At 37.4% G+C, this 26,640-nt stretch overlaps 2 protein-coding genes across 2 annotated transcripts in view; one reads left to right on the forward strand and one right to left on the reverse strand.

The window, feature by feature from the left end:
• LOC101024101 (olfactory receptor 4K2) overlaps nt 1–24,266 on the forward strand; it is a 190,250-nt gene extending 165,984 nt beyond the window's left edge. The window contains exon 3 of the mRNA XM_021940945.2: nt 21,086–24,266. Coding sequence (XP_021796637.2) covers nt 21,109–22,053 — 945 coding nt within the window. The 5' untranslated portion in view covers nt 21,086–21,108 and the 3' untranslated portion in view covers nt 22,054–24,266. The remainder of the gene's footprint in view (nt 1–21,085) is intronic.
• On the reverse strand, nt 4,802–6,599 carry LOC101023397 (olfactory receptor 4K3). The gene has a single exon (XM_003901468.4). The coding sequence runs from the start codon at nt 5,907–5,909 to the stop codon at nt 4,971–4,973; it is 939 nt and encodes a 312-aa protein (XP_003901517.4). The 5' UTR covers nt 5,910–6,599; the 3' UTR covers nt 4,802–4,970.
• Nucleotides 24,267–26,640: the final 2,374 nt, after the last annotated feature.

A 26,640-nucleotide genomic window follows, 5' to 3' on the forward strand; every position in this document is an offset into this window, starting at 1 on the left:
CTCTTCCAAAGATATGTCTAATTATAAGAGGATAGGATTTTTCTCTACATGAAGTATCTCAGAATTAGTTAGTAGGGAGGAGATGACTGTCATAAGTTGGGTTTTCTGCCTTTTGGGCTCCTTTCAGTAAAGATAATCCAAGAAACGTGTTTGGCCCTTTTTACATATCAGAATCTGTGAGATGTACTGAGGAAACAGAAATGATAATACAACTTTCCTGACCTTGAAGAGATTATATTCTAATAAGGGGAAAGATAATTGCCATGGTGTAAATTTGCATGTAGTGATACGGGAAGCTAGGAAAAGGCAAGTCTAAATGTCCCTGGCAAAGTCAGTGTAAGCTTGGAGATCAGAGGTAGTGCTGAATTTGATGGATGACAGGTTGGAGTAAAATAAGCCAGGAAGGGAAGAGCATGGACAAAGGCAGAGGAGCATGAAATGCCCAATGAATTGAGGAGCTACGTTTGGTTTACTTTTCTGGAGCACAAGGTATTAAGTTAGTAGTAGTGGAAAGGGAATCTGTGCTGATAGGAGGTGGTCAGAGCCTTGGATGCTACTATAATAAAGACACTAGGCATATTGTAAGCGTAATGGGGAAGCATTGATTAAGTGGGGGCAGACTACCAGCAGCTGCTCAACTTTAATCCAGTTTCTGCTGTGAGAACTTTTTACAGACTTCTCAGGTGATTTGCTGAGGAAGTTTTATCTTATTTTTCTCGGTAGTGGGTAAAAGGGTGCTAAACATATAGTCTGCACTTGAAGACTATGTTGGAGCTACAGAAGAAACGTTATCCTTGTTCTTCTTGTCTCTTTCCACCCCTCCTGTAAAACTTTGAATTTGCTTGTTTGACCAACATACTGAGATTTGGGTTATGTGGAGTTGGGTGGACTATTAGCCTTGTAATTTCCAGACCGAAGTCTCTCTTTTCCCTCTTATTACCTTCTTTCCTCATCGCCTTCCATCTTGAAGCAACTTCTCAGAGTCTCTCTACCTCCCATACTCTGAAATGACTTTATTGGTTTATAGAAATCTGTTCCTCTGCATTGCAATTTTTGCATTTTCACTGATGTGGTAGTTGGTGGAAGCCTAGACGATAGAACACCCGGAGGGGAGCAGGAAGGATTGCCAAAGAGATCTAGATATCCCTCATGAGGGATGCACTGCTCAGCACTTGTTTTTCTAGGCATGAAGTAATCAGACTTGATACTAGTTTTGACAATTTTCATCTACTATGGAATATCATATATTTATTTATTCTCAAATATTTATTACTAAAAGTTTATAATGTGATGGGCATTATTTTATGGATTAAAGAAAAAATGGCAGTGAGGCTGGGAAATAGAAAGCAACAAATTCCTACAATGCAGGATTCTGCCTACCTCCTCAGTCCTATTTTGTATTTTTCTCTCCCTTGAACACTAACTTCCCTTGTCTTCTAGTGTGCCAGTCTCCATGCTGTTGGGGCCTTTTCCAAATGCTATTATATCTATGTAATGACGTCTTCCTTCTCCACTTGTTCACCCTGCCCTTGTCCTGTACATGTACCCTCAGGACTAAACCTTGATGGAATTTCTCCAAGAAGTCTTCCGATGACCACGGCAACTGGAGAAGGTTCCAGCATTACATGTTCTTTCTCTATTCTATACATGTTCCTAATAGTGCACAGCATAATTATAATTAGAAATGATTATGCTATTATTTATTGAATACCTTTATTTCCCCCCTCTAGACTGGAATTCCTTGAGGGTAGAGCAAAATACATCATATTTACTCTCTATTGCCAAGAAGTAACAGAATGCCTGGCACACACAGGTACTCGTGCACTTACTGAAATATTAAATGAGCTGCAATGATAGAAGTATCTGCAGGTTAGTTTTGGAGTGTAGAGGAGGGATTGGCCAACTATGACAGGTATAAAGGAAGGTTAATTGATGTAATAGAATGTGGTGATAGTCTAGTAGAATCTTAAAATAGGATCTTAGGACAGCAGGGTTGAGGGGAGAGCCTTCTAGGCAAAAGGAAGAGCATATGCAAAATGTGGAGGGTGAAACAACATGTGTTCTGAGAAGTGGAACTCGTCCATCAATTTAGAAGAAAAAGATGCTGGTTAGGAGACTGGTAAGATATGAAGCTAAAGATTTAGGCATTTGGATAGACATTAAACTACTTACAAAGGCAATTTTCTATTTACAAATGTGTATACCTTTTGATATAAAATCTTATTACTGAGGATTTATTCTATGAATACGTCTGGATACTTAAGAAATGGTATATGTTCACTATTACTTAATGTGGCACTATAATAAAATAAATAGGAGAAAACTTCATTACCTATCAATAAGATACAAATTAAATAAATTATCCATTGAGTGAAATAATATGAAATGGTAAAAATAATTAGAACTCTATGTACTGATATTAAAAGCTCTCTTCCATACTATTAAGTAAACAAAAAAAATAGGTTCAGATATGTAAAACAAATACTCATTTTAAATGATAAGAGGCAAAAAATATTAATCTCCTAAGACATAGCATCTTGAAATTAGACTCAATAGTCCCTTAGAGTGTTTGCTAGGTACGTCTTTAACAATAAACTGTGGGCATTCAGTGTTAGGTTTTTCTGTGACTACGATGATCAAAGATTAAAGAACATGCTCAGATAATCGATTGTCAATAGATAATATGAGGCAGGGAAAGAGAGGACTCCATCAATGGATGGATTAGAATGGGGACTGGAATATTCCTTTACTCAAATTTTCTTAAGTTGGTGATTATATCACCTATTTGTATTTTTTCTTTAGGGTTAATTTCCTATGTTGCTTTCCTAAGGCTTAGAACTGATGGCTTTATTTTAGAGCACATGCAAACTTTAATATAATGGAACCCCTGGCATTTATTTGGTTAGAATTCTGGTCGTGTATATGTTAAGATGCTGAACAGGCACACAAAATTCATAGCCTGATATAGAAACAACTATACTATATTCTCGACCTCAATCAGCTGACCATTGACTATTGACTAAAACAAAATATGAACAACCCAACTTAAGAAATTCGGTCTTATTACAAGGACTGAGAAGGTGGGAGGACGGGTTTATAATGTTCTGAGAGCCATATAAATAAAGAACATTATTACTATTTTTTGTTTAACCTTTATTCATTATTAGATCTCTCCAGTAATCATTAAACACATTCATAAATTGAATTGGCTGTACTTCATCACAAGAAACACATTTAATATTACTTTTTTTAACTATGCCAATTTCATTAACTTTTACAGCAATTTTAAACAAGTAAGGCAATTTACAGTTGGTACAGGCTCAATATAAACCCATAGAAACCACTGAGTAAGTATAGTAAGCTGTATATTCATTTCTTTATCATGGATAAATTATCTATCCACCTATATTGCCATATGTATATGTATGTATCCACCCATCCATCAACTTATTAATATATCTGCCCATATACTTACCTGTTGGCTATTCTATCTATTTGACTCCTTAAAATCTATCCATTAGTCATCTAAATATCTTTTTGTATTTATTTATACTCAGGCTAAGGAAATATTACTCAGAATATTATGTAAACTTTGACAATGCCACTAATTAGCCATTATTAGTGATTACAATAGTTCAGTTTTATACATTAAATATTTCTTCTACATGTAGCTCTCAGAATGACAATGACCAAAACGCTCTTGCAGATAATCTGGCCCTAGTTCAATAGAGAGAGAAAGACGGAGAGGGAGAGAAGGGGTGGGGGGTGGGGCGGGGGGGAGAAAGAGAGAGAGAGAGAGAGAGAGAGAGAAAGAGCATCTTTTATGCTAGATTATTTCATTGAATAGCTTACTTGGGAAAGTAACATTATTCCCTGGTTCTCAATTTCATCATCTGTAAAATAAATAGATTTGACTAGATAATTTATATTTTCTAAAATCTGCACTTATTAGATATATTATATATGTTGAAGAACCTCTGTTTAATGAAGTCCTTATGTCAAATACTGTGTTTAACCATAGGGAGAATGGCCCAGATCCTTTGAACCCCACTATTTACAATGTGGCTTTGGATTAAAAAATGGTACAGTAAACATCATGATACCAAAACAATTTGTTACTGCTTAGGAAATAAACAAATATCTATATTTGTAGGTGAATGATGTAGATTTTGTCCCTAATTAGCATGATTTTGAAAAACCTAGTGTATCATTGGGTCTTAATTTTATCTTTTGTATAACAGGGCTGTGGATGAGATTTGTTGCACAGTACTCTAGGTTCCTTTCCATCTTTTAGACAGATAGATAGATAGATATGATAGTTAGATAGAGATACAGGTATGACTATGAGAATTTGCATGGAGTTTCCTATACTGTTTTAAAACTATGAAGTCCACTCTAGGGAACGTAGGGACTACAGACAAGTAAGATACATTCCTATTCTTATCCACAATGGGTTGCAAACGTATTAAATGGCAAATATTTTTACTTACCAAAAACCCTCTATTGCCTTCTGAATTTTGAGCTACAAAAACCCCACATGCATTAGCATCTCATCAGCAATAAACATTCTATTGCTACTTTAGTGTATAGGGTACTATACTAGGTGCTGGTACTTTTATACTTGTCTTTTTTCTTAGAGACTATTGCTAGAGATGGAGAGGAAATCTCCTCTTTCTTAAAACATGTGAAAGTCTGAAAGGAAATTATATTCAAATAGATCCGAAAGAAAAATTCGACATTGTGGGTCCTTTCACACTAAAACGTTAAGTATACATTTTGTAATGCTCGTTAGTAAATGTTATGTTGTGTAAGAAACAATTAATATGACCAGAACTTCATGACAGCTGAGGTTGATTACAGAAACAGTTCTACCATGAACTAATCGATTTCTTGCGATAGCATCAATATGTTGACCAATTAAATGAGGGAGATAAATGCTGAAAAAGTATTTAACTTTTCTCTGAGGAAAATTAAGGAGTATGATCGGTCTTCCTAGATTTAAAGATATGGCTGCTTAGTTTTCTCATGGAATACCTGATGTCTTTATTCCTAAGCGTATAGATCACTGGATTCAAGAGGGGAGTGAATATGGTATAAAACACTGAGAGTACTTTGTCTATTGGGAAATTTGTGAAAGGCCACACGTAGATGAAAATGCATGGACCAAAGAAAAGGGTCACAACAGTAAAGTGGGCACTGCAAGTGGAGAGTGCTTTGGAGGATCCACCAGAGGAATGCTGCCGAACAGTGACCAGGATGATAGTGTAGGAGATCACCAAGAGGATGAAGCACACCAGGGCAATCATGCCACTGGTTGAGATCATGAACACCCCCAGAATATATGTGTCAACACAAGCGAGTTTAATCACCAAAGGGAGGTCACAAAAGAAACTGTCTACTTCACAGAAGGGCAGATTCACTGTAAATGCTAACTGACTCAGAGCATGGAAGATGCCGACGATCCCGGAAAGTATCACAAGCCCAACACACATTCTCCCGCTCATGATAGTTAGGTAACGTAGAGGCTTACAGATAGCCACATACCTATCAAAGGCCATGGAGATCAGCAGTACAATCTCAGCACCTCCTAAGAGATGTAGGAAGAATATCTGGGTCATGCAGCCTTCAAAAGAGATGCCTTTGTGTTCACTGAGGAAGTCTGCAATCATTTTGGGGGTGGCAAATGAGGCCAGGGACATGTCAATGAAGGAGAGATTGCCCAGCAGAAAGTACATGGAGGAATGAAGGTGTGGCTCTGATGCAATGGTGACCACAATAAGAAGGTTCCCCAGCACAGTGGCTGCATAGACTACGGAGAAAAACAGGAAGTAGAAAATCTGGAGTTCTAAAGAACTGGACAGACCCCGTAGTATGAATTCGGTTACCACAGACTGATTACTCCAGGCCATTTGCTCTGATTTCTGAAGGACTCTAGCATTTCCAGTTGGGAGGAGAACTAGGAAAAAATACAGCAATCAAACTCAAAGTGGGATTTTTGTGTAGACTAATTTAGTGGCAGCCCACCATCGGATAGTTCCCTATTGTCTCTTTTCTGGACTCACAGTGACCACATATTTTTCCCACTAGCTTTTCCAGATATTTCGAGTGATTCAGTTAAATATTATTTTTTATGACTTAGCAATTTGTTTTACAAGTAAAATACAAATATTCATAAAAGAAATAAAAATTAACGGTTTCAAATATTTACTCCTCAGTTGTGAAATACTTTTTAAATTTCACAGCTTGCTGACAGCAGATTTTTGTAAGAAAAGGGAGTGAAGACCTTTTTCAAACCTCATGAAGGGTGAAAGACTGACGAGGAATATTTGAGGATCAAAGCTTACTATTAGTGGGAACACAATAGTGGGAAGGGTGTGGGCACTGGTCTCTTGCAGTGGCTAGGAAACAGGAATCAAACGTGAGGGGAGGAAAATGGCTACAGAGAAACATCATCTGTTTCAATTTTCTAATGGAGATTGTCTAGAATAAAAGTGAAGTGTCCGGGTGCAGTGGCTCACACCTGTAATCCCAGGGCTTTGGGAGGCCGAGGCGCGCAGATCACGAGGTCAGTTGTTCCAGACAAGTCTGACCAACGTGGTGAAACCCTGTCTCTACTAAAAATACAAAAATTAGCCGGGCATGGTGGCAGGCGCCTGTAATCCCAGATACTCAGGAGGCTGAGGCAGGAGAATCGCTTGAACCCGGGAGGCAGGGGTTGCAGTGAGCCAAGATCGTGCCACTGCACTCCAGCCTGGTGACAGAGTGAGACTCCGCCTCCAAAAAAAAAAAAAAAGTGAAATCGCCTCTATTTATTACTTCTTTATTTCAGTTATACAGCTATTATGAATGACACTTGATGTATGTCACCAATGCCATACATTTTTTTAGAGGCTAATGAACATGTTCTGGTTAAAGCCTGAAGTACTCATACATTTCTAAGTATATTTTAAATAGAAAGACTGTTAAATACCATGCTACCAGAAGCCAGACATTTTTTAAATGCTAGAAATTATCGATTTCACAGAAGCTGTTTGAAACAAAAATAAACTCTTCCTGTTTCCAGAGTTTACATGGTGCAAATGTTGAGACAAATTTACATCAGACAGAAGATAGTAATGAATTTAGAAGCTATGCAATATAACATACCTCAAAAGTTGTAACTTGACTGATTAAGGAAATCTCTCTCACACTGAGATCTGAGATTTACAAAATGCACTGAAAGCCAATTGAAATGATGTGTACTCAAAATTCATGACAAAACCTTTTCATCTTTCTACTAATCCAAGCATTTGTTTTTCTTTTCTTCTCAAACCTCTGTTGTAACTGTATAGTCTAAACAAATTGTTCTAAGACCAAACCCAATTTACTCATTCAACTACCTACTGTTCTTTGGCTTTCTTTTTTTTTTTTTTTTTTTTCTTCATAAGGTCTGTTTTGATTGATATGTATTTTATTTTATTTTATTTATTTTTTAAATTTATTTACTATTATTATACTGTAAGTTGTAGGGTACATGTGCATAACGTAAGGCTTGTTACATATGTGGTATATTACTTGTGCCTTGTTGGTGTGCTGCACCCATCAACTCGCTATTTACATCAGGTATAACTCCTAATGCAATCCCTCCCCCTCCCTCCCCATGATAGGCCCTGGTGATGTTCCCCCTTCCCGCAGTCCAAGTGATCTTCATTGTTCAGTTCCCACTCTATGAGTAGAGAACATGTGTTTGGTTTTTCTGGTCTTGTGATAGTTTATGCTAAGAATGATGGATTCCAGCTGCATCCATGTCCCTACAAAGGACACAAACTCATCCTTTTTTTATGGCTGCATAGTATTCCATGGTGTATATGTGCCACATTTTCTAATCCAATCTGTCACTGATGGACATTTGGGTTGATTCCAAGTCTTGCTATTGTGAATAGTGCTGCAATAAACATACGTGTGCATGTGTCTTTATAGCATAATTTATAATCCTTGTATATCCCCAGTAATGGGATGGCTGGGTCATATGGTACATCTAGTTCTAGATCCTTGAGGAATCGCCATACTGTTTTCCATAATGGTTGAACTAGTTTTTGCCAATCCCACCAACAGTGTAAAAGTGTTCCTATTTCTCCACATCCTCTCCAGCACCTGTTGTTTCCTGACTTTTAATGATCGCCATTCTAACTGGTGTGAGATGGTATCTCATTGTGGTTTGATTTGCATTTCTCTGATGGCCAGTGATGAGCATTTTTTCATATGTCTGTTGGCTGTATGAATGTCTTCTTTGAGAAATGTCTGTTCATATCCTTTTGCCCACTCTTCTTGATGGGTTGTTTTGTTTTTTTCTTGTAAATTTGTTTGAGTTCTTTGTAGGTTCTGGATATTAGCCCTTTTGTCAGATGAGTAGATTGCAAAATTTTCTCCCATTCTGTGGTTGCCTGTTCACTCTGATGGTAGTTTCTTTTGCTGTGCAGAAGCTCTTTTAGTTTAACACTAGATCCCATTTGTCAATTTTTAGCTTTTGCTGCCGCTTGCTTTTTGGTGTTTTTAGACATGAAGTCTTTGCCCATGCCTATGTCCTGAATGGTACTACCTAGGTTTTCCTCTAGATTTTTATGGTATTATATTCAACATTTAAGTCTCTAATCCATCTTGAAGTAATTTTCGTATATGAGTAAGGAAAGGATCCAGTTTTGGCTTTCCTTAATTTCTATGGCTAGCCAATTTTCCAGCACCATTATTTATTAAATAGGAATCCTTTCCCCCATTTCTTGCTTCTTCTCAGGTTTGTCAAAGATCAGGATGGCTGTAGATGTGTGGGTATTATTTCTGGAGGACTTCTGTTCTGTCTCCATTGGTCTATATCTCTGTTTTGGTACCACAGTACCATGCTGCTTTGCTACTGTAGCCTTGTAGTATAGTTTGAAGTCAGGTAGCTGTGGATGCCTCCAGCTTTGTTCTTTTGACTTAGGATTGTCTTGGAGATGCAGGCTCTTTTGGTTCCATATGAACTTTAAAGCAGTTTTTTCCAATTCTGTGAAGAAACTCATTGGTAGCTTGATGGGGATGGCATTGAATCTATAAATTATCTTGGGCAGTATGGCCATTTTCACGATATTAATTCTTCCTATCCATGAGCATGGTATGTTCTTCCATTTGTTTGTGTCCTCTTATTTCACTGAGCAGTGGTTTGTAGTTCTCCTTGAAGAGGTCCTTACATCCCTTTGTAAGTTGGATTCCTAGGTATTTTTATTCTTTTGAAGCAATTGTGAATGGAAGTCTTCATTCAAGGATTTGGCTCTGTGTTTGTCTGTTATTGGTGTATAAGAATGCTGTGATTTTGCACATTAATTTTGTATCCTGAGACTTTGCTGAAGTTATCAGCTTAAGGAGATTTTGGCCAGACAATGGGGTTTTCTAAATATACAATCATGTCATCTGCAAACAGGGACACTTGACTTCTTCTTTTCCCTAACTGAATACCCCTGATTTCTTTCTCTTGGCCTAATTGCCCTAGCCAGAACTTCCAACACTATGTTGAATAGGAGTGGTGAGAGAGGGCATCCCTGTCTTGTGCCAGTTTTCAAAGGGAATTTTTCCAGTTTTTGCCCATTCAGTATGATACTGGCTGTGGGTTTGTCATAAATAGCTCTTATGATTTTGAGGTACGCCCCATCAATAATTTATTGAGCCGCTTAGCATGAAGGGCTGTTGAATTTTGTCAAAAAGCCTTTTCTGCATCTATTGAGATAATCATGTGATTCTTGTCTTTGGTTCTGTTTATATATGCTGGATTATGTTTACGATTTGCTTAATGTTGAACTTCAGCTCCTGTATCCCAGGGATGAAGCCTTACTCTGATCATGGTGGATAAGCTTTTGATGTGTTGTTGAACCGTTTGCCAGTATTTTATTGAGGATTTTTGCATCGTATGTTCATCAGGGATATTGGTCTAAAATTCTCTTTTTGTTGTGTCTGGCAGCCTTTGGTATCAGGATGATGTTGGCCCCATAAAATGAGTTAGGAGGATTCCCCTCTTTTCTATTGATTGGAATAGTTTCAGAAGGAATGGTACCAACTCCTCCTTATACCTCTGGTAGAATTCAGCTGTGAATCCATCTGGTCCTGGACTTTTTGGTTGGTAGGCTATTAATTATTGCCTCAATTTCAGAGCCTACTATTGGTCTATAATTGTGGATTCAACTTCTTCCCATTTAGCTCCTAAGAGTGTAAGTGTCCAGGAAATTATCCATTTCTTCTAGGTTTTCCAGTTTATTTCATGAGAGGTGTTTATAGTATTCTCTGATGGTAGTTTGTATTTCTGTGGGTCGTATGCATATCCCTTTATCATTTTTAATTACAATAATTTATTCTTCTCTTCTCTGCCAGTCTCATAGTAACGTCAATTTTGTTGATCTTTTTCAAAACCAACTCCTGATTCATTGATTTTTTGAGGGTTTTTGTGTTCTATCTCCTTCAGTTCTGCTCTGATCTTAGTTATTTCTTGCCTTCTGCTGGCTTTCGAATGTGTTTTTCTTGCTCTTGCTTCTCTTAGTTCTTTTAATTGGCGTATGTTAGAGTGTCAATTTTTAGATCTTTCCTGCTTCTCTGTGGGCATTTCTTAGTGCTAAGTAAATTTCCTCTACACACTGCTTAAATGTGTCCTAGAGATCTCTGGGTATGTTGTATCTTTTGTTCTCATTGGTTTCAAAGAACATCTTTATTTCTGCCTTCTACTTCGTTATGTACCCAGTAGTCATTCAGAGCAGGTTGTTCACTTTCCATGTAGTTGAGCGTTTTGATTGAGTTTCTTAGTCCTGAGTTCTAGTTTCCTGATTTCTGCACTGTGGTCTGAGAGACAGCTCTTGTTATAATTTCTGTTCTTGTACATTTGCTGAGGAGTGCTTACTTCCAATTATATGGTCAATTTTGGAGTAAGTACGATGTGGTGCTGAGAAGAATGTATATTCCCTGTTGGATTTGGGGTGGAGAGTTCTATAGGATGTTCATTAGGGTCTGCTTTGCTGCAGAGATGAGTTCAATTCCTGGATATCCTTGTTCACTTTCTGTCTTGTTGATCTGTCTAATGTTGACAGTGGAGGTTGAAGTTCCCATTATTATTGCATGGGAGTCTAAGTCTCTTTGTAAGTCTCTAAGGACTTGCTTTATGAATCTGGTGCTCCTGTATTGGGTGCATATATATTTAGGATAGTTAGCCTTCCTGTTGACTGATCCCTTTACCATTATGTAATGGCCTTCTTGTCTCTTTTGATCTTTGATGGTTTAAAGTCTGTTTTATCAGAGACTAGGATTGCAACCCCTGCTTTTTTGTTCTCCATTTGCTTGGTAAATCTTCCTCCATCCCTTTATTTTGAGCCTATGTATGTCTCTCAAGGCAGAGATGGGTCTCCTGAATACAGCAGACTTCTGACACGGGTCTTGACTCTTTATACAATTTGCCAGTCTGTGTCTTTTAATTGGAGCATTTAGTCCATACATTAAGGTTAAGATTGTTATGTGTGAACTTTGATCCTGCCATTATGATATTAACTGGTTATTTTGCTCGTTAGCTGATGCAGTTTCTTCCTAGCCTCGCATGGTCTTTACGCTTTTGGCATAAGCTTTTGCAAATGGCTGGTAACCGTTGTTCTTTCCCATGTTGAGTGCTTCCTTCAGGGTCTCGTAAGGCAGGCCTAGTGGTGACAAAATCTCTAAGCATTTGCTTATCATAAAGGATTTTATTTCTCCCTTCACTTATGAAACTTCTAGTTTGGCTGGATAGAAATTCCTTGGGTTGAAAATTCTTTCTTTTAAGAATGTTGAATTTATTGGCCCCCACTCTTCTGGCTTGAGAGTTTCTGCTGCAGAGACTCTGCCAGAGTCTGATGGGCTTCCCTTTGTGGGTAACCCGACCTTCTCTCTCAGCTGCCCTTGGGCATTTCTTTCCTTCATTTCAACTTTGTGAATCTAAGTAAATTATGTGTCTTGGAGTTGCTCTTCTCGAGGAGTATCTTTGTATGCTCTCTCGTATTTCCTGGATTTGAATGTTGGCCTGCCCCTACTAGGTTGGGGTGCTCCTCCTGATGATATCCTGTTATGTTTTCCAACTTGGTTCCATTTTCCCTCACTTTCAGGTGGCACCCCAATCAGACGTAGATTTGGTCTTTTACATAATCCCATACTTCTGCAGGCTTTGTTCATTTCGCTTGATTTATTCCACGATCCTTCAATCGAAGTTGATCGAAGTCGTTACTGGATGATTTCGTGGTTTTATCTTCATTTCTTTGCTTTATGACCTTCTGCATGACTACCGGAATATCAATTTCCACTTAAGATTTTTGCTTCTTTGCTGCACGTAATTCTCCTCTTTAGCTCTGAGAAATTTGATGGACTGGCTTTCTCTCATCTCGCCAGTTTATTCGTCTGCTTTGACTGGCATATGGCGATGGCGCCTTTGTTGATAAGGTTTTATTCTTAGCTTTTTCGTTCTGTTTTTCCCCATCTTTGTGGTTTCATCTGCCTCTGGTCTGATGATGGGTGGTGTGTTGTAATTGATGGGGTTTGGGTGCAGGTGTCCTCCTGTTTGATAGTTTTCCTTCTAAACAGTCAGGACCCTCAGCTGTGTGTCTGTTGAGATTGCTTGAGTCCTCACTCCAGACCCTGTTTTGCTCTGGGTATCAGCAGCAGAGGCCGCGAAGATAGAATATTTCTGAACAAAGCAGTGTACCTGTCTGATTCTTGCTTTGGAAGCTTCCTCTCCTCAGGTGTACTCCACCCTGTGAGGTGTGGGGTGTCAGGACACCCCAGTGGGGGATGTCTCCCAGTTAGCTACCAGGGGTCAGGGGACCCACTTGAGCAGGCAGCGTCTGTCCCTTCTCAGATCTCTTCAACCTCTGTGTTGGGAGATCCACTGCTCTCTTCAAAGCCGTCAGCCAGACAGAGTCGCTATGCCTGCAGAGGTTTCTGCTGCTTTGTTGTTGTTGTTGTTGTTGTTGTGTAGCTGTGCCCTGTCCCCAGAGGTGGGAGTCTACAGAGACAGGCAGTAGAAGTGGAGCTGCAGCCCACCCAGTTCGGAAGCTCCCAGCAGCTTTGTTTACCTACTTAAGCCTCAGCATGGCTTCCTCCCCCAGCCTCGCTGTTGCCTTTGCCGGTAGATCACAGACTGCCAGGATAGCAATGAGGGAGGCTCCGTGGGTGTGGGACCCTCCCGCCAGGTGTGGGATATGATCTCCTGGTGTGCCTGTTTGCTCAAAAGCAGTATTGGGGTGGGAGCTACCCATTCTCCAGGTGTTGTGTGTCTCAGTTCCCTGGCTAGGAAAAAGGGATTCCCCCTTGCACTTCCCAGGTGAGGCGATGCTCCGGCCTCTGCTTCAGCTCTCGCTGGTCGGCTGCAGCAGCTGTGGGACTGCGTAACTTCCATCGGGTCCGGCACTCCCCAGTGAGATGAACCCAGTACCTCAGTTGAAAATGCCGAAATCACCGGTCTTCTGTGTGGCTGGCGCTGGGAGTTGAAGACTGGAGCTGCTCCTATTCGGCCATCTTGCTCCGCCCTCCTCTTTGGCTTTCTATTAAAAATTTTGTGGCCTTTGGAAAACAAATAAACAAAAAAACCTTCACATTTTTCTTCTAGCTTTACTCATCCCAGAAACTTTTAAATTTCTACCTGATATTTAAACAGATGTCTCTAGCACAACTCTCATTTAAATTGGTGTACCACAAATAACAGTGACCTGAGAGTCAGAAAATGGGAATTGAAATCTTGTCCTTCGAGTGTGGGATCGAGTAATTTACTGAGTCAACCGATGCTTCCAAGTCTTCATATGTAAAATCGGGGCGTTGATCTAGATAATTTTAAGATCCTTTCCACACACGTAATGTAATACTCAACCAACTCCTGAAAGCAGGGACAACTGCTTCACAGTGAAGTCAGGTGAATCCCTTGCCTAATTTCTGGGGAAAGGAGGCTCACAGTCCTTGAGACCTTTGTATTTATGACAGCTGTATTGATATGAAATAATTTTGTGAATTACATGGCAAGAAAAAGACCAGCTGCTGCTTGGGGAATATACAAATGTTCAAGTTGCAGTGGGAGTTATTAAAACTTTCAAGTTCGTTTGGCCATATTTAAAGGTGAATTACAGAATGCATGATTGCTCGTAAATGTTTCATGTACAGGGTATGGATGTGATTGGCTGGGAAAATATAAAGAATAACGTGTATCTTGGACCACGGCAAAGACAAGACAAATAGTATCTATTATTTGACTTATGAGGCTACAAGTGTTATTGAGGAAAGAGAGAGACCCTCTCATATTGTTTTATATTGTTTTATACTCAGTACCTGTTTTAAGAAAAAACAAAGAAGTAAAACCAAAGACAGGCGTGGGCCTGCCTGGCCTAAACCCAATAGTTAAAAATCAACTCATAACTTAGAAACTGATGTTATTCATAGATTCCAGACATTGTATAGAAGAACATTGTGAAACTCCCTGCCCTGTTCTGTTTCTCTCTGACCACTGGTGCATGCAGCTCCTGTCCTGTACCCCTTGCTTGCTCAAATCAATCACGACCCTTTCATGTGAAATCTTTAGTGTTGTGAGCCCTTAAAAGGACCAGAAACTGTGCACTTGGGGAGCTCGAACTTTAAGGCAGTAGTTTGCTGATGCTCCCAGCTGAATAAAGCCCTTCCTTCTACAACTTGGTGTCTGAGAGGTTTTGTCTGTGGCTGGTCCTGCTACATTATCTCTCAGTTCCTCCATTAATAAATGAGTATAAGGCCTCTGTCTCCCCATCTGGAAAAAAACTGATACAGAAAATAATAAAATGAATGTTCAAGAATTTCAAATTTGTACTATTCACTTGAGTCATTATGGAGTAATGGAAGAAAAAATTGAAAAGTGAAAAAATTCTGGTTTATAAATTCTAACTATGTAAAGAATGTCAAGTAATCATCAAAATTTTAATATCTCTTAAAAATCAGAATAAAAATAAAATTTAAATGCCATCCATACTTAAATATTTCTCTATTAACAAAATAGTTTTGAATATTTACGTTTCACAGAGCTTGTATTCATAAGATGAAAAGAAATAGCTTGATGAAACTGCATTATATGCCTCTAGTGTAATAAAAAGAACATTGAATCTCAGATTTGGAGGCCTGAGTTTACATCACAGTAAAATACTTTATTATATTATACTGAGTACATCACCACATTATCATAAATCTCAATTTCCTCATTTGCACTGAGAGATAAAAAACAAAGCATTGGTGTATCAACACATAAAAAACTACTAAATTAGAGAATTAAAAAGACCAAGAACCCTGCATAAAATGGGAAAAAAGTACAAATAGCTATTATCTGTATAAAAGATGTTCAAACTCTTTTTATATGAACATATGTTGAAATTCATTGAGATACCACTTATCAACTATCATATGGTAAACATTTCTTTTTTTTTCTTTTTTGAATTTATTATTATTATTTTTTAATTAGTATTATACTTTAAGTTCTAGGGTACATGTGCATAACGCAGGTTTAGAGCTACGCATGTATTTGTGTTATGTTGGTGTGCTGCACTCAAGAACTCGGCTAGCACCTTAATGAACTTGTTGTTTACATCAGGTATAACTCCAGTGCAATCCCTCCCTTTTCACTCCCCCATCCCCATGATAGGCCCCGTGTGTGATGTTCCCCTTCCCGGAGTCCAACGGGATCTCATTGTTCAGTTCCCACCTATGAGGAGAACATGTGTTTGGTTTTCTGTTCTGTGATAGTTTTGCTAAGAATGATGATTTCCAGCTGCATCCATGTCCCTACAAAGGACACCAACTCATCCTTTTTTATGGCTGCATAGTATTCCATGGTGTATATGTGCTACATTTTCAATCCAGTCTGTCACTGATGGACATTTTAAGTTGATTCCAAGTCTTTGCTATTGTGAATAGTGCCGCGAATAAACATACGTGTGCATGTGTCTTTATAGCAGTATGATTTATAATCCTTTTGGGTATATACCTGCATGATGGCTGGTCATATGGCACTTCTAGCTCTAGATCCTTGAGGAATCGCCATACTGTTTCCATAATGGTTGAACTAGCTTGCAATCCCACCAACAGTGTAAACGTGTTCCTATTTCTCCACACATCCCTCTCCAGCACCTGTTGCTTCCTGACTTTTAATGATCGCCATTCTAACTGGTGTGAGATGGTATCTCATTGTGGTTTTGATTTGCATTTCTCTGATGGTGAGTGATGATGAGCATTCTTTCATGTGTCTGTTGGCTGTATGAATGTCTTCTTTTGAGAAATGTCTGTTCATATCCTTTGCCCACTTCTTTTGATGGGGTTGTTTGTTTTTTTCTTGTAAATTTGTTTGAGTTCTTTGTAGGTTCTGGATATTAGCCCTTTGTCATGATGAGTAGATTGCAAAATGTTCTCTCCCATTCTGTAGGTTGCCTGTTCACTCTGATGGTAGTTTCTTTAGAAAACCCCATTGTCTCAGCCCAAAATCTCCTTAGGCTGATAAGCAACTTCAGCAAAGTCTCAGGATACAAAATTAATATGCAAAAATCACAAGCATTCTTATACACCACAGTAACAGACAAACAGAGAGCCAAATCAGGAATGAACTCATTCACAATTGCTTCAAAGAGAATAAAATACCTAGGAATCCAACTTACAAGGGATGTAAAGGACCTCTTCAAGGAGAACTACAAACCACTGCTCAGTGAAATAAAAGAGGACACAAACAAATGGAAGAACATACCATGCTCATGGATAGGAAGAATCAATATCGTGAAAATGGCCATACTGCCCAAGGTAATTTATGGTAGATTCAATGCCATCCCCATCAAGCTACCACTGAATTTCTTCACAGAATTGAAAAACTGCTTTTAAAGTTCATATGGAACCAAAAGAGCCCACATTGCCAAGACAATCCTAAGTCAAAAGAACACAGCTAGAGGCATCACGCCCCTGACTTCAAACTATACTACAAGGCTACAGTAACCAAAAACAGCATGGTACTGGTACCAAAACAGAGATAGACCAATGGAAGAGAACAGAGTCCTCAGAAATAATACCACACATCTACAGCCATCTGATCTTTGACAAACCTGGGAGAAAAACCAGCAATGGGGAAAGGATTCCCATTTAATAAATGGTGCTGGGAAAATTGGCTAGCCATAAGTAGAAAGCTGCAAACTGGATCCTTTCCTTACTCCCATAATGGTACTAATCTCAAGATGGATTAGAGACTTAAATGTTAGACCTAATACCATAAAAAATCCTAGAGGAAAACCTAGGTAATACCCATCTAGACATAGGCATGGGCAAGGACTTCATGTCTAAAACACCAAAAGCAATGGCAACAAAAGCCAAAATTGACAAGTGGATCTAATTAAACATATGGTAAACATTTCTATCAGGTGGCAAAATTCTAGCAGATTGAACACTCTGCTCTAGATGATGCTACAGTGAGGTAATGCCAGAAGGAATATAAAATAATAAAATTCCATGGAGGAATATTTAAATATATTAAATATATACATATATATTTAACTAAGTATATGTGTATATCTATATATCTATATAAATTTACCTCTAAGGAGAGGGATATGATAGGGGACAATAGAATTGATGTGTTGAAATGTCAGGGATAAAATCAAAACATCTCTGATTTTATCTACTTTGTTAGTTTTGACTTAGGTTAATAAATAGAGTTCAACTTAGAAAGCAGAGCTATCATGCATTGTGGGATAAGGCATTTACCATAGGAATTAGACCTTAAACAATGTGGAAGGACTTAGGAAAGCAAAGACGTGAAACAGGGAGCTGCAGAATTAGAGGCAGCAATAGCCAGTCAATCAAGAAACCAAGCCCATCTAGCCAACGAAGTAGAGGTCATGAAAGGAGCAAAATTTAGAAAATTTTGCTGATAGAAAAATTTTTGTGAAGTTGTTACTTCTGAGGATCTGCAGGCAGGCAGCCTGAGGCTACTGTTGATCCTCAAATTCAGAAGTTGGGAAAAAGGTGGACATAGAGTGAAGTGGCTGAGAGCAAAACAAGCTAGAAGCTGTTGGCACCTCTGCATCTGTATAGCCACAAAGATCAGAGAGTAATGGCTGGTGCTTTAGGCTGTTTTCAAATTCCAAACGAATTTATTTTTAGACAACTCCAATACAGAAAGACGTGGAGAAAAGAATTCTGGGAAATGTAGTTCTCAGCTTAACCACTTTGACAATAGAAAGATGTAACGTGCCACTCTCTGGTCTATAGGAAAGACTCATGCACTTGCATTATGTACCTGGGAGCTCAGCTGGTACTGGAACTTCCAGAATGGCTTTCCTGACATATCTTGTGCCTCACCTGGAGTGTATAAAATGGCTGGGGTCTGGCTGGTGCTCTATGTTTACATATAATACTTCATCATTCTGTATTCCTTGTGTGTGTGTGTGTGTGTGTGTGTGTACACATGTGTGTCTGTCTCTCAATATTTCTTTGTATTTCTTCTATTTATCCTAGGACCCTGATGAGTTAAAAATTAAAATATATTAACAGTGCTGGAGTCACACACTGACTTTTAAAACTTCTGCTCATGTGTGGCATATGATACTTCTAGTCACATTACATTGCACAAAGTAAGTCATGTATCCAAGGTTCTGGTAAATAAAGGGAGGGTTACACTCCTTCCATAGCATGTGAAGGTTCCTGAAGGGATGAGCCATACACAAAAAGGTAACCAATTTTGATTTTCTAAAATTCAGTCGGCCAGGTGCGGTGGCTCACACCTGTTCATCCCAGCACTTTGTGAGGTGGAGGCGGGCTGATTACTTGAGGTCAGGAGTTCAAAACCAATCTGGCCAACACGGTGAAACCCCGCCTCTACTGAAAATATAATTAGCAGGGCATGGTGGCACATGCCTGTAATCTCAGCTACTCTGGAGGCTGAGACATGAGAGTCACCTGAACCGGGTGGTGGAGGTTGCAGTGAGCCAAGATTGCGCCATTGCACTCCAGGCTGAGTGACAAGAGTGAAACTCTGTCTCAAAAAAAAAAAAAAAAAAAAAATTTATTCTACTACATAGACTGCACAGGAGAATAATCACATTATTAGTATCCAATAAATAAAAATATTCATAATGACAGTTACTTGGACGTCTCATTTAATTAGTTACAATCACATTCACATTGCTGGTAACTTAGTCAAAATTATCTCCTTATATCCATTTCATTTAATGATCTGTATTAAATTTCTCCCTTCTCCAAACTATCTAAGTAAATCCTTACACAATACTGCTTTCAAATAATTATAATTCTGCCCATGATATTAAAAAGAAAAATGACCCCTTATCTTTTATATCAAGTTAAATTTTTAGAAAGGTATTCATATTCTTCTAAACTGCTAACTAAATCTCCTGTTTCATGGCAAATAAGTTGCACTGTTTTCCCTCCACATGCATTTTTTTTCTTCTGTCAATCAATATTTTAGTTTTCATTCTAAGTCAAGTTCATGACATGTCTCCTGCAAGAACACTTGCTTGATTGATTCTGCACATTACCAGTTTTGTTTGTTTGTTTGTTTTTTGTTGTTGTTTTTAAACTAAGATCTAGTTCATCCATGGTATTTGAGAATTGACTGAATACTAGGTTTATTTGGTGGTATTTTTCACCAATTGTTTTATTTATAGGTGCTTAATATTGCCAAATAACTCTAAATTACTTGAAGCAGAGGCAAATGTTTAGATTTTGTTCTCCATTGCTTCTAATATAGCATTAGAGAACCAAGAGTCCTTATCAGAATTAGTTGAATTGATATTTCCTGTTGCTTTTTGAAATTAGGACTTTCCCAACGTCTAGTCCCTGAATCTCTCAGGTCCAGGTGAAAACAATCATTGTAAATTCCCACAAGATTCTTGAAATGTCTTTCCTTTGTGAACTCGATAATGCCATCTTTGTTGTTTAATAAATCCCATTGCAAGATGATTTCTTGTTCAATTCCTGAGTCCCTACAACATCCATTTTATCCACAGCTGGTACACAACTAATGATTCAACTAGGTCATTATTTATATTTAAAATTGCCTTCTATGCTCTATCAGAAGCCTACTTAACACTGAGTAATCTAAAGCCCTGGCTCTGCTATAGATCCGGTAAGAAAAAGTGTTTTAAAAATGAGTTCTGCTGAAATATTTTAAACGTTTGCCCTTCCCATTCCCATTTCCTAATCCCTATTCCGTGAAGCTTAGATCAATACAACAGTTTATGTATGTTGACATTTACAGAAGAAGATATAATACAGAGGTGAAATGAAAGAAATTGATCTTTGAGTACTTTCCCAGGAAAATGTTGTTATATATCCTTTAGGATATAAACTTTTAAATAATAGAATTATAAATATTTGTAAGGAACACATTCATATTTTAATTAAAAAGAAAGGACCAGAAGAAGTTAAATGCCTTTCCTTTGTCTATATGACTGTATTGTAATAAATTAGTCTTCTTTCTTGGATGAATATCAGCAAAACTAACTTTCAATGTATTTTTTTTGAGTTTCAAACAGGAAACTTTATCTGGGAATACTTTAACAGTTCATCTCTGGAAATTTACAAAAGCTCTACAACTGTCCATTGAAACTTCACTATAATGTGCTTAGGAGCCCTTATATGTGATATAATTATTACATGTTTTTGTCAGTAAGGATGTCTTTATGGACAAATTCCAAATGACTAAACATATATGTGTATGTGTGTTTCACATATTATCAGCATAAAGTAAATGCTTACTGTTATCGTTAGGATTACATAGATGAATAGATGGACAAATAAGTAGGAGGTCTGTTCAGAATGATATTATCTTGGTTGGATTGCCATTTAGTATCAGAAAAGAAAGTGTTCTTTTCAATTCCTATGAATTAAGGAATATTTTGCAAAAAACTCTAATATTCCATAATTTCCATTCAAAACAATATACCAAATGAGAAGAATGGATAGAATAGTCAAGTTTTTTAGAGAAGATAAAATTTCTGAAAGTAGATTATTGGAAATGAATCTTTTGCTTCCATTGAATCTGACTTTTCTCTCTCTCTCTCTTTTTTTGTTACAGGCTTCTACCTATGAATCAAGGCAATGGATGTGGCCAATAAGTCTACCATGTTTGAATTTGTTTTGCTGGGGCTCTGTAATTCCTGGGAACTACAGATGTTTTTCTTTATGGTGTTTTCATTGTTTTATGTGGCAACAATGGTGGGTAACAGCCTCATAGTCATCACAGTTATAGTGGACCCTCACCTACACTCCCCTATGTATTTCCTGCTTACCAATCTTTCAATCATTGATATGTCTCTTGCTTCTTTTGCCACCCCAAAGATGATTACAGATTACCTAACAGGTCACAAAACCATCTCTTTTGATGGCTGCCTTACCCAGATATTCTTTCTCCACCTTTTCACTGGCACCGAGATCATCTTACTCATGGCCATGTCCTTCGATAGGTATATTGCAATATGCAAGCCCCTGCACTATGCTTCAATCATTAGTCCTCAGGTGTGTGTTGCTCTCGTGGTGGCTTCCTGGATTGTGGGAATCATGCATTCAATGAGTCAGGTCATATTTGCCCTCACGTTACCATTCTGTGGTCCCAATGAGGTAGACAGCTTTTTCTGTGACCTTCCTGTGGTGTTCCAATTGGCTTGTGTGGATACTTATGTTCTGGGCCTCTTTATGATCTCAACAAGTGGCATAATTGCATTGTCCTGCTTTATTGTTTTATTTCATTCATATGTTATTGTCCTGGTTACTGTGAAGCATCATTCTTCCCGAGGATCATCTAAGGCCCTCTCTACTTGTACAGCTCATTTCATCGTTGTCTTCTTGTTCTTTGGGCCATGCATCTTCATCTACATGTGGCCACTAAGCAGCTTTCTCACAGACAAGACCCTGTCTGTGTTTTATACCATCTTTACTCCTATTCTGAACCCAATAATTTATACTTTGAGGAATCAAGAAGTAAAGATAGCCATGAGGAAACTGAAAAATAGGTTTCTAAATTTTAATAAGGCAATGCCATCATAGTTTTCTGACACAGAACATTAGTCACAATGCTGTGTTAGGCTCTTTGTTCTAGAGGGTTCTTATCAAATTGTAATTGCCAAGAATTTGTGAGGGCTCAAGTTCAGTGTATTTTGAAACTATTCTCATGATTGTGAATGTGTTCAAAAAACATTTAGAATTTCAGAAAAGCAAGTTAATGAAAACAATTTATTCTAGAAACAAAGACTATAAAAATGTCAGGAGCGATAGTTCCAGTTAGGACATTCAATATCAATAATCAATTAACTGGAAAAGAAGACCAAGGAATGAGGAGAAGAAATACAGATTAAAGCAGAACTAGGAGATTATGACAATTACACACAGTTAGCAACTGAGTCACTCAGTGAGATGCTCCTAAAGTATGACAAGTAGCAAGATTCCTATAATCCTTAGGAACTCCATACTGCTATACGATCTTAGCCTCTGACAGAGAAGCAATGATTTTCCACATACTTTCCCAAGCCACTCCTACTTAACATTTAAACCAATTTGTGATATCTTCTATTTTTCTTTAATAAAATATAACTCTAGATATATTTTATTACGAATGTTAATGACGTCCATAAAAATGCTGTAAGTGTAGCAATCTTTACCAACCACTTTTATTCATCATCAAAGCAATACAGTCATATATTTCTTTCTGATAATGCAGAATGAGTAGAGAGGCTGGAGAATTCTGCAAATCAGAAAATATGAAATGAGTTGCAGATCAGTACACTTTGTTTTGTACAGACACTATGGTTGCTTAATTCCTAAGGAGTTAAAACTACAATTAAGTTAAGAGAGACAGCTTATAATAGTTGAATTTATGGAGGGTTCACGATTTCATTTTAAAGTGTGATATTACTTTGCATTTTGGTTGTTTTTTTCTTGAAATATTTGGATGTAAAAATAATGAATCTGCATTTAGTAATACATTGTCAATGTAATAAGTAAGTTTTAGTACACAAATAGGTTTTGTTACTATTTTAAATAAGCCTGGTAGGGTTAATATTAGCTTTAATGTATACAAAGTATTACTGTCACCTGCTGGTACATACTGGAATCGCAAGTATTGAAAGAGTAATAATAATTCTGTATACTCTGCTTTGCAAATCATCTTTAAATGATGGCAAACATTCATGAGTTAACTGTTATTTAGAATTTTCTAAATGATATTGATAAAATATAGTGTCTTATATATGATCCAACATGTATCCACAAAGGGAAAGATATATTGCAACCACAGTATTTGATAATATCAAGTTGTTATTTTGTGGTATGATTGAGTAAATGGAGAAAACAAATGAAATGCATTTATTATCATTTATGAAAGATAATTAAAACAGAAAATTCTTAGATGTTCATTTTAAGCCAAGTTATAAAAGGAATGTATTTTTTCTTCATCAGTTTGTGTTTTATTTCTTCGTTAACGTACTAACCAAATAAGGAACAAACTAACAGCTTGAAGGTCTGTGATATTGTGTTTAAAGCCTGAGCAGTTTTGAAATTATTAAATAATAATGTCTACAGTATTAACATAAGATAAAACATGCTTATGTAAGCACAAAATTAGCATAATTCTATTTTAAATAGGGATACAATTAGGCCAGTTTAGGTTTGGAGTGTGAACTTTCTCTTGGTTGCAGTTATATGTACAGATATGTTCAGATTCAAGGACTTTGTTCATGTAGAATGTTTTAGCTGGTGTTTAAAAATGCTAGAAATAATTCTTTTACTTGATATATTTATTTGTCCAGGGAATATTTTCAAAGCTGTGTTGCTTTTTGCAATATAAAACTGTGGAATCTTTTGGAAGAGATGCTATTGATTTTCGGTGCTTTTGTGGAGAATTCTAAAACTCAAGAACATTTGCCAAAATACCCTCCAACGTGTAGCTGATCAGCAGACAACTGTATAAGGCAAGTCAATAATGAGATTAAGAAGTTGGAGTGATAGTAAAGTTCTGTAGCTGATAATAAAAAGGATTACAGAAAGCCGTTGGGGGACTTCCATATGTACATGGAACTATCTACCACATTTCTTGGTGGCTTAGTGTGAGGAGTCAATATTCATGGTACCTCTGCACGTGATATAAACACTTAAAAATCTTAGGACTGTAGGACTCATGGTGGATGGTTTTATCAACATATCTCTTAGACAAGATGCTGACACTTTTTTTTTTTTTTCGGAGTCTCGCTCTGTCACCCAGGCTGGGGTGCAGTGGCAAGATCTAGACTCACTGCAAGCTCTGCCTCCCAGGTTCAGGCCAGTCTCCTGTCTCAGCCTCCCAAGTAGCTGGGACTACAGGCCCCCACCACCACACCCAGTTAATTTTTGTATTTTTGGTAGAGACAGGGTTTCACCATGTTAGCCAGGATGGTCTCGATCTCCTGACCTCGTGATCCGCCTGCCTCGGCCTCCCAAAGTGCTGGGATTACAGGCGTGAGCCCCCGCGCCCGGCCGATACTGACACTCTTTTACCAAGGATAACTAGTGAAATGGCCATGGACTCGTTAAGCAATAATAAGGATGGTGCCAGCTGCCACCAGAGTTTCCAGAGACAGAGGTGATGTTCTGCAGAGAATACAAGATAAGCTGACAAGTATAATTTTAAGTGATCTGCACCATCTACAATAACACAACGGAGGGAGTTCTGGAGCATTTATAATAAGACTATGTTGACAAGCAACTTCATCTTCCTCTATGTGTTTAGGAAGCCATGAAGCTTGACAATAATTGAATGAGGATGGAAAAACTGTTAAAAATCAGGTATAGATAAAAACAGATAAAGTGTAAATTTTAATTTGTGAAGGAACGGGATATATGTAATAGCAATAAAAACTACAAATTATGTTTGTTTCTAAAAATGCTTAAGAAAACTTTAGAATACTATATGGTATAATGACGGTGGATTTACCATAAAGCTAGTAAAGCTTAAGTTTTAGAACTCCTCCTTTGCATGGATTTCCTCCAAGGCCCTAGAATGGAACCTAACAACCTTTTATTAGTTATTTTGATTTTTTTTTTTTTTCCCCTGAAACAGGTGTCCTTGAACTGTATAAGGTTTAGGCCTAGCTTGTCCAACCCCATGGCCTGCAGGTTGCATGCGGCCCCAGAGATGGCTTTAAATTCAGCCCAACATAAATTTGTAACCTTTCTTAAAACATTATGAGATTTTCTTGTGATTTTTTTTTTTAAAGTTCATCAGCTATCCTTAGTGTCAGTGTATTTTATGTATGGTCCAAGACAATTCTTCCAATGTGGCCCAGAGAAGAAAAAAGATTGGACACCCCTGCTTTAAAAGGCTCTGAAGTATCTAATGTGTAGTTTTAAAAGTCTTAGACTCTGGTTTCTTTCTTTCTTTCTTTTTTTTTTTTTTAAAACCAGTGTTTAATACTACTTCTACTGCTAGTGGTGTAAACTTAAGCTAAATACTTAATGCCTCTTAGCTTCAGTTTCTACATCCGTTAAAGGAGGTAATAGTGGTCTCTACACCACAGAGTTATTTGAGGCATAAAAGAAGTAAATAATATAAAGCATATAGTTGTCAAAAAATGTTAGTTATTATAACATTCTGTGTGATAACCTCTGGATATCTTTGTTTATGGGACGTGATAGTCTCTTGAGCTAACAATTGACTTGTTTAATTTAAAAGGTAAATTTTTATTTATATGTTTTAAATATTCATGTCTGTATATGTGTGTGTAAATGTTCATGTCTGTATATGTGTGTCAGTATTAATTTGAAAAATTGAAAGTAACTTCCGCTAGAAAATTACATTGGTTCGTACATTAGTTAAAGCTTCTGGAAACTTGTTTTTCTGTCAATTCACAATTGTCATTAATCAAGAGAAGTATCAAGTTGTTGTTTAATCATTATGCTATCGCTTCCTTACAATGAATAAATATTAAATTGGTTTATTGATTTTAGGATGAATTTACATTACAATTGTTGTCAGAATAAGAATGATGTTTGACTCATATTATTAAAGTGAAGAGATAGGCAGATGGATAGATTAGTAGATAGGTAAAGTTTCATATTATATGAATTGTCTTATGTGAAGTATTTTTCTGCATTGATAAGGGCTTAGGATAATGTGATCACTGGATTATGTTACTATATAGAAGTTCTTGGTAAAATTCTATTATTTGTGCATATCCAGACTCTTTAGGGAAGTATTTTCAAATTTAAAAAACTACCAGTGAATCTCTTCTCTACACGTGAGTTTTTAAACAACTCAGTTAAAGTAAATTGTTGAGAGAGTTGGAGTAATCCTCTTATCCCCCTATTATTTCCCTGATATGATTTTCCATGATTTTCGGATGTGTGTGCCAATTGAAAAATGGTGAGAAGAAAACAGCCAGGGAAATCTAATTCATGTGAACTTCATGCATGTGCTCTCAGATGCCAATGAAATCCACTAAGCAACTTGATAGTTTTTCAGTTTATAAGTTTCTGTTACACTTTGTTGTTTGGAATTATTTTTAGTGCTCTTGGTTACACCTATGAGGTAAATATGCACAAATTATTCCGGAGTATGTAGGACCAACACTCAAATGAGATTGAAAATGTGACTGGGATAATTGA

Source organism: Papio anubis, chromosome 7 (assembly GCF_008728515.1).
Source record: "Papio anubis isolate 15944 chromosome 7, Panubis1.0, whole genome shotgun sequence".
Lineage (NCBI taxonomy): Eukaryota > Metazoa > Chordata > Mammalia > Primates > Cercopithecidae > Papio > Papio anubis.

What these genes read in the sequence shown, in the direction of transcription:
- LOC101023397 (XM_003901468.4), bottom strand. Translation starts at nt 5,909, where the DNA reads ATGGCCTGGAGTAATCAGTCTGTGGTAACCGAATTCATACTACGGGGT.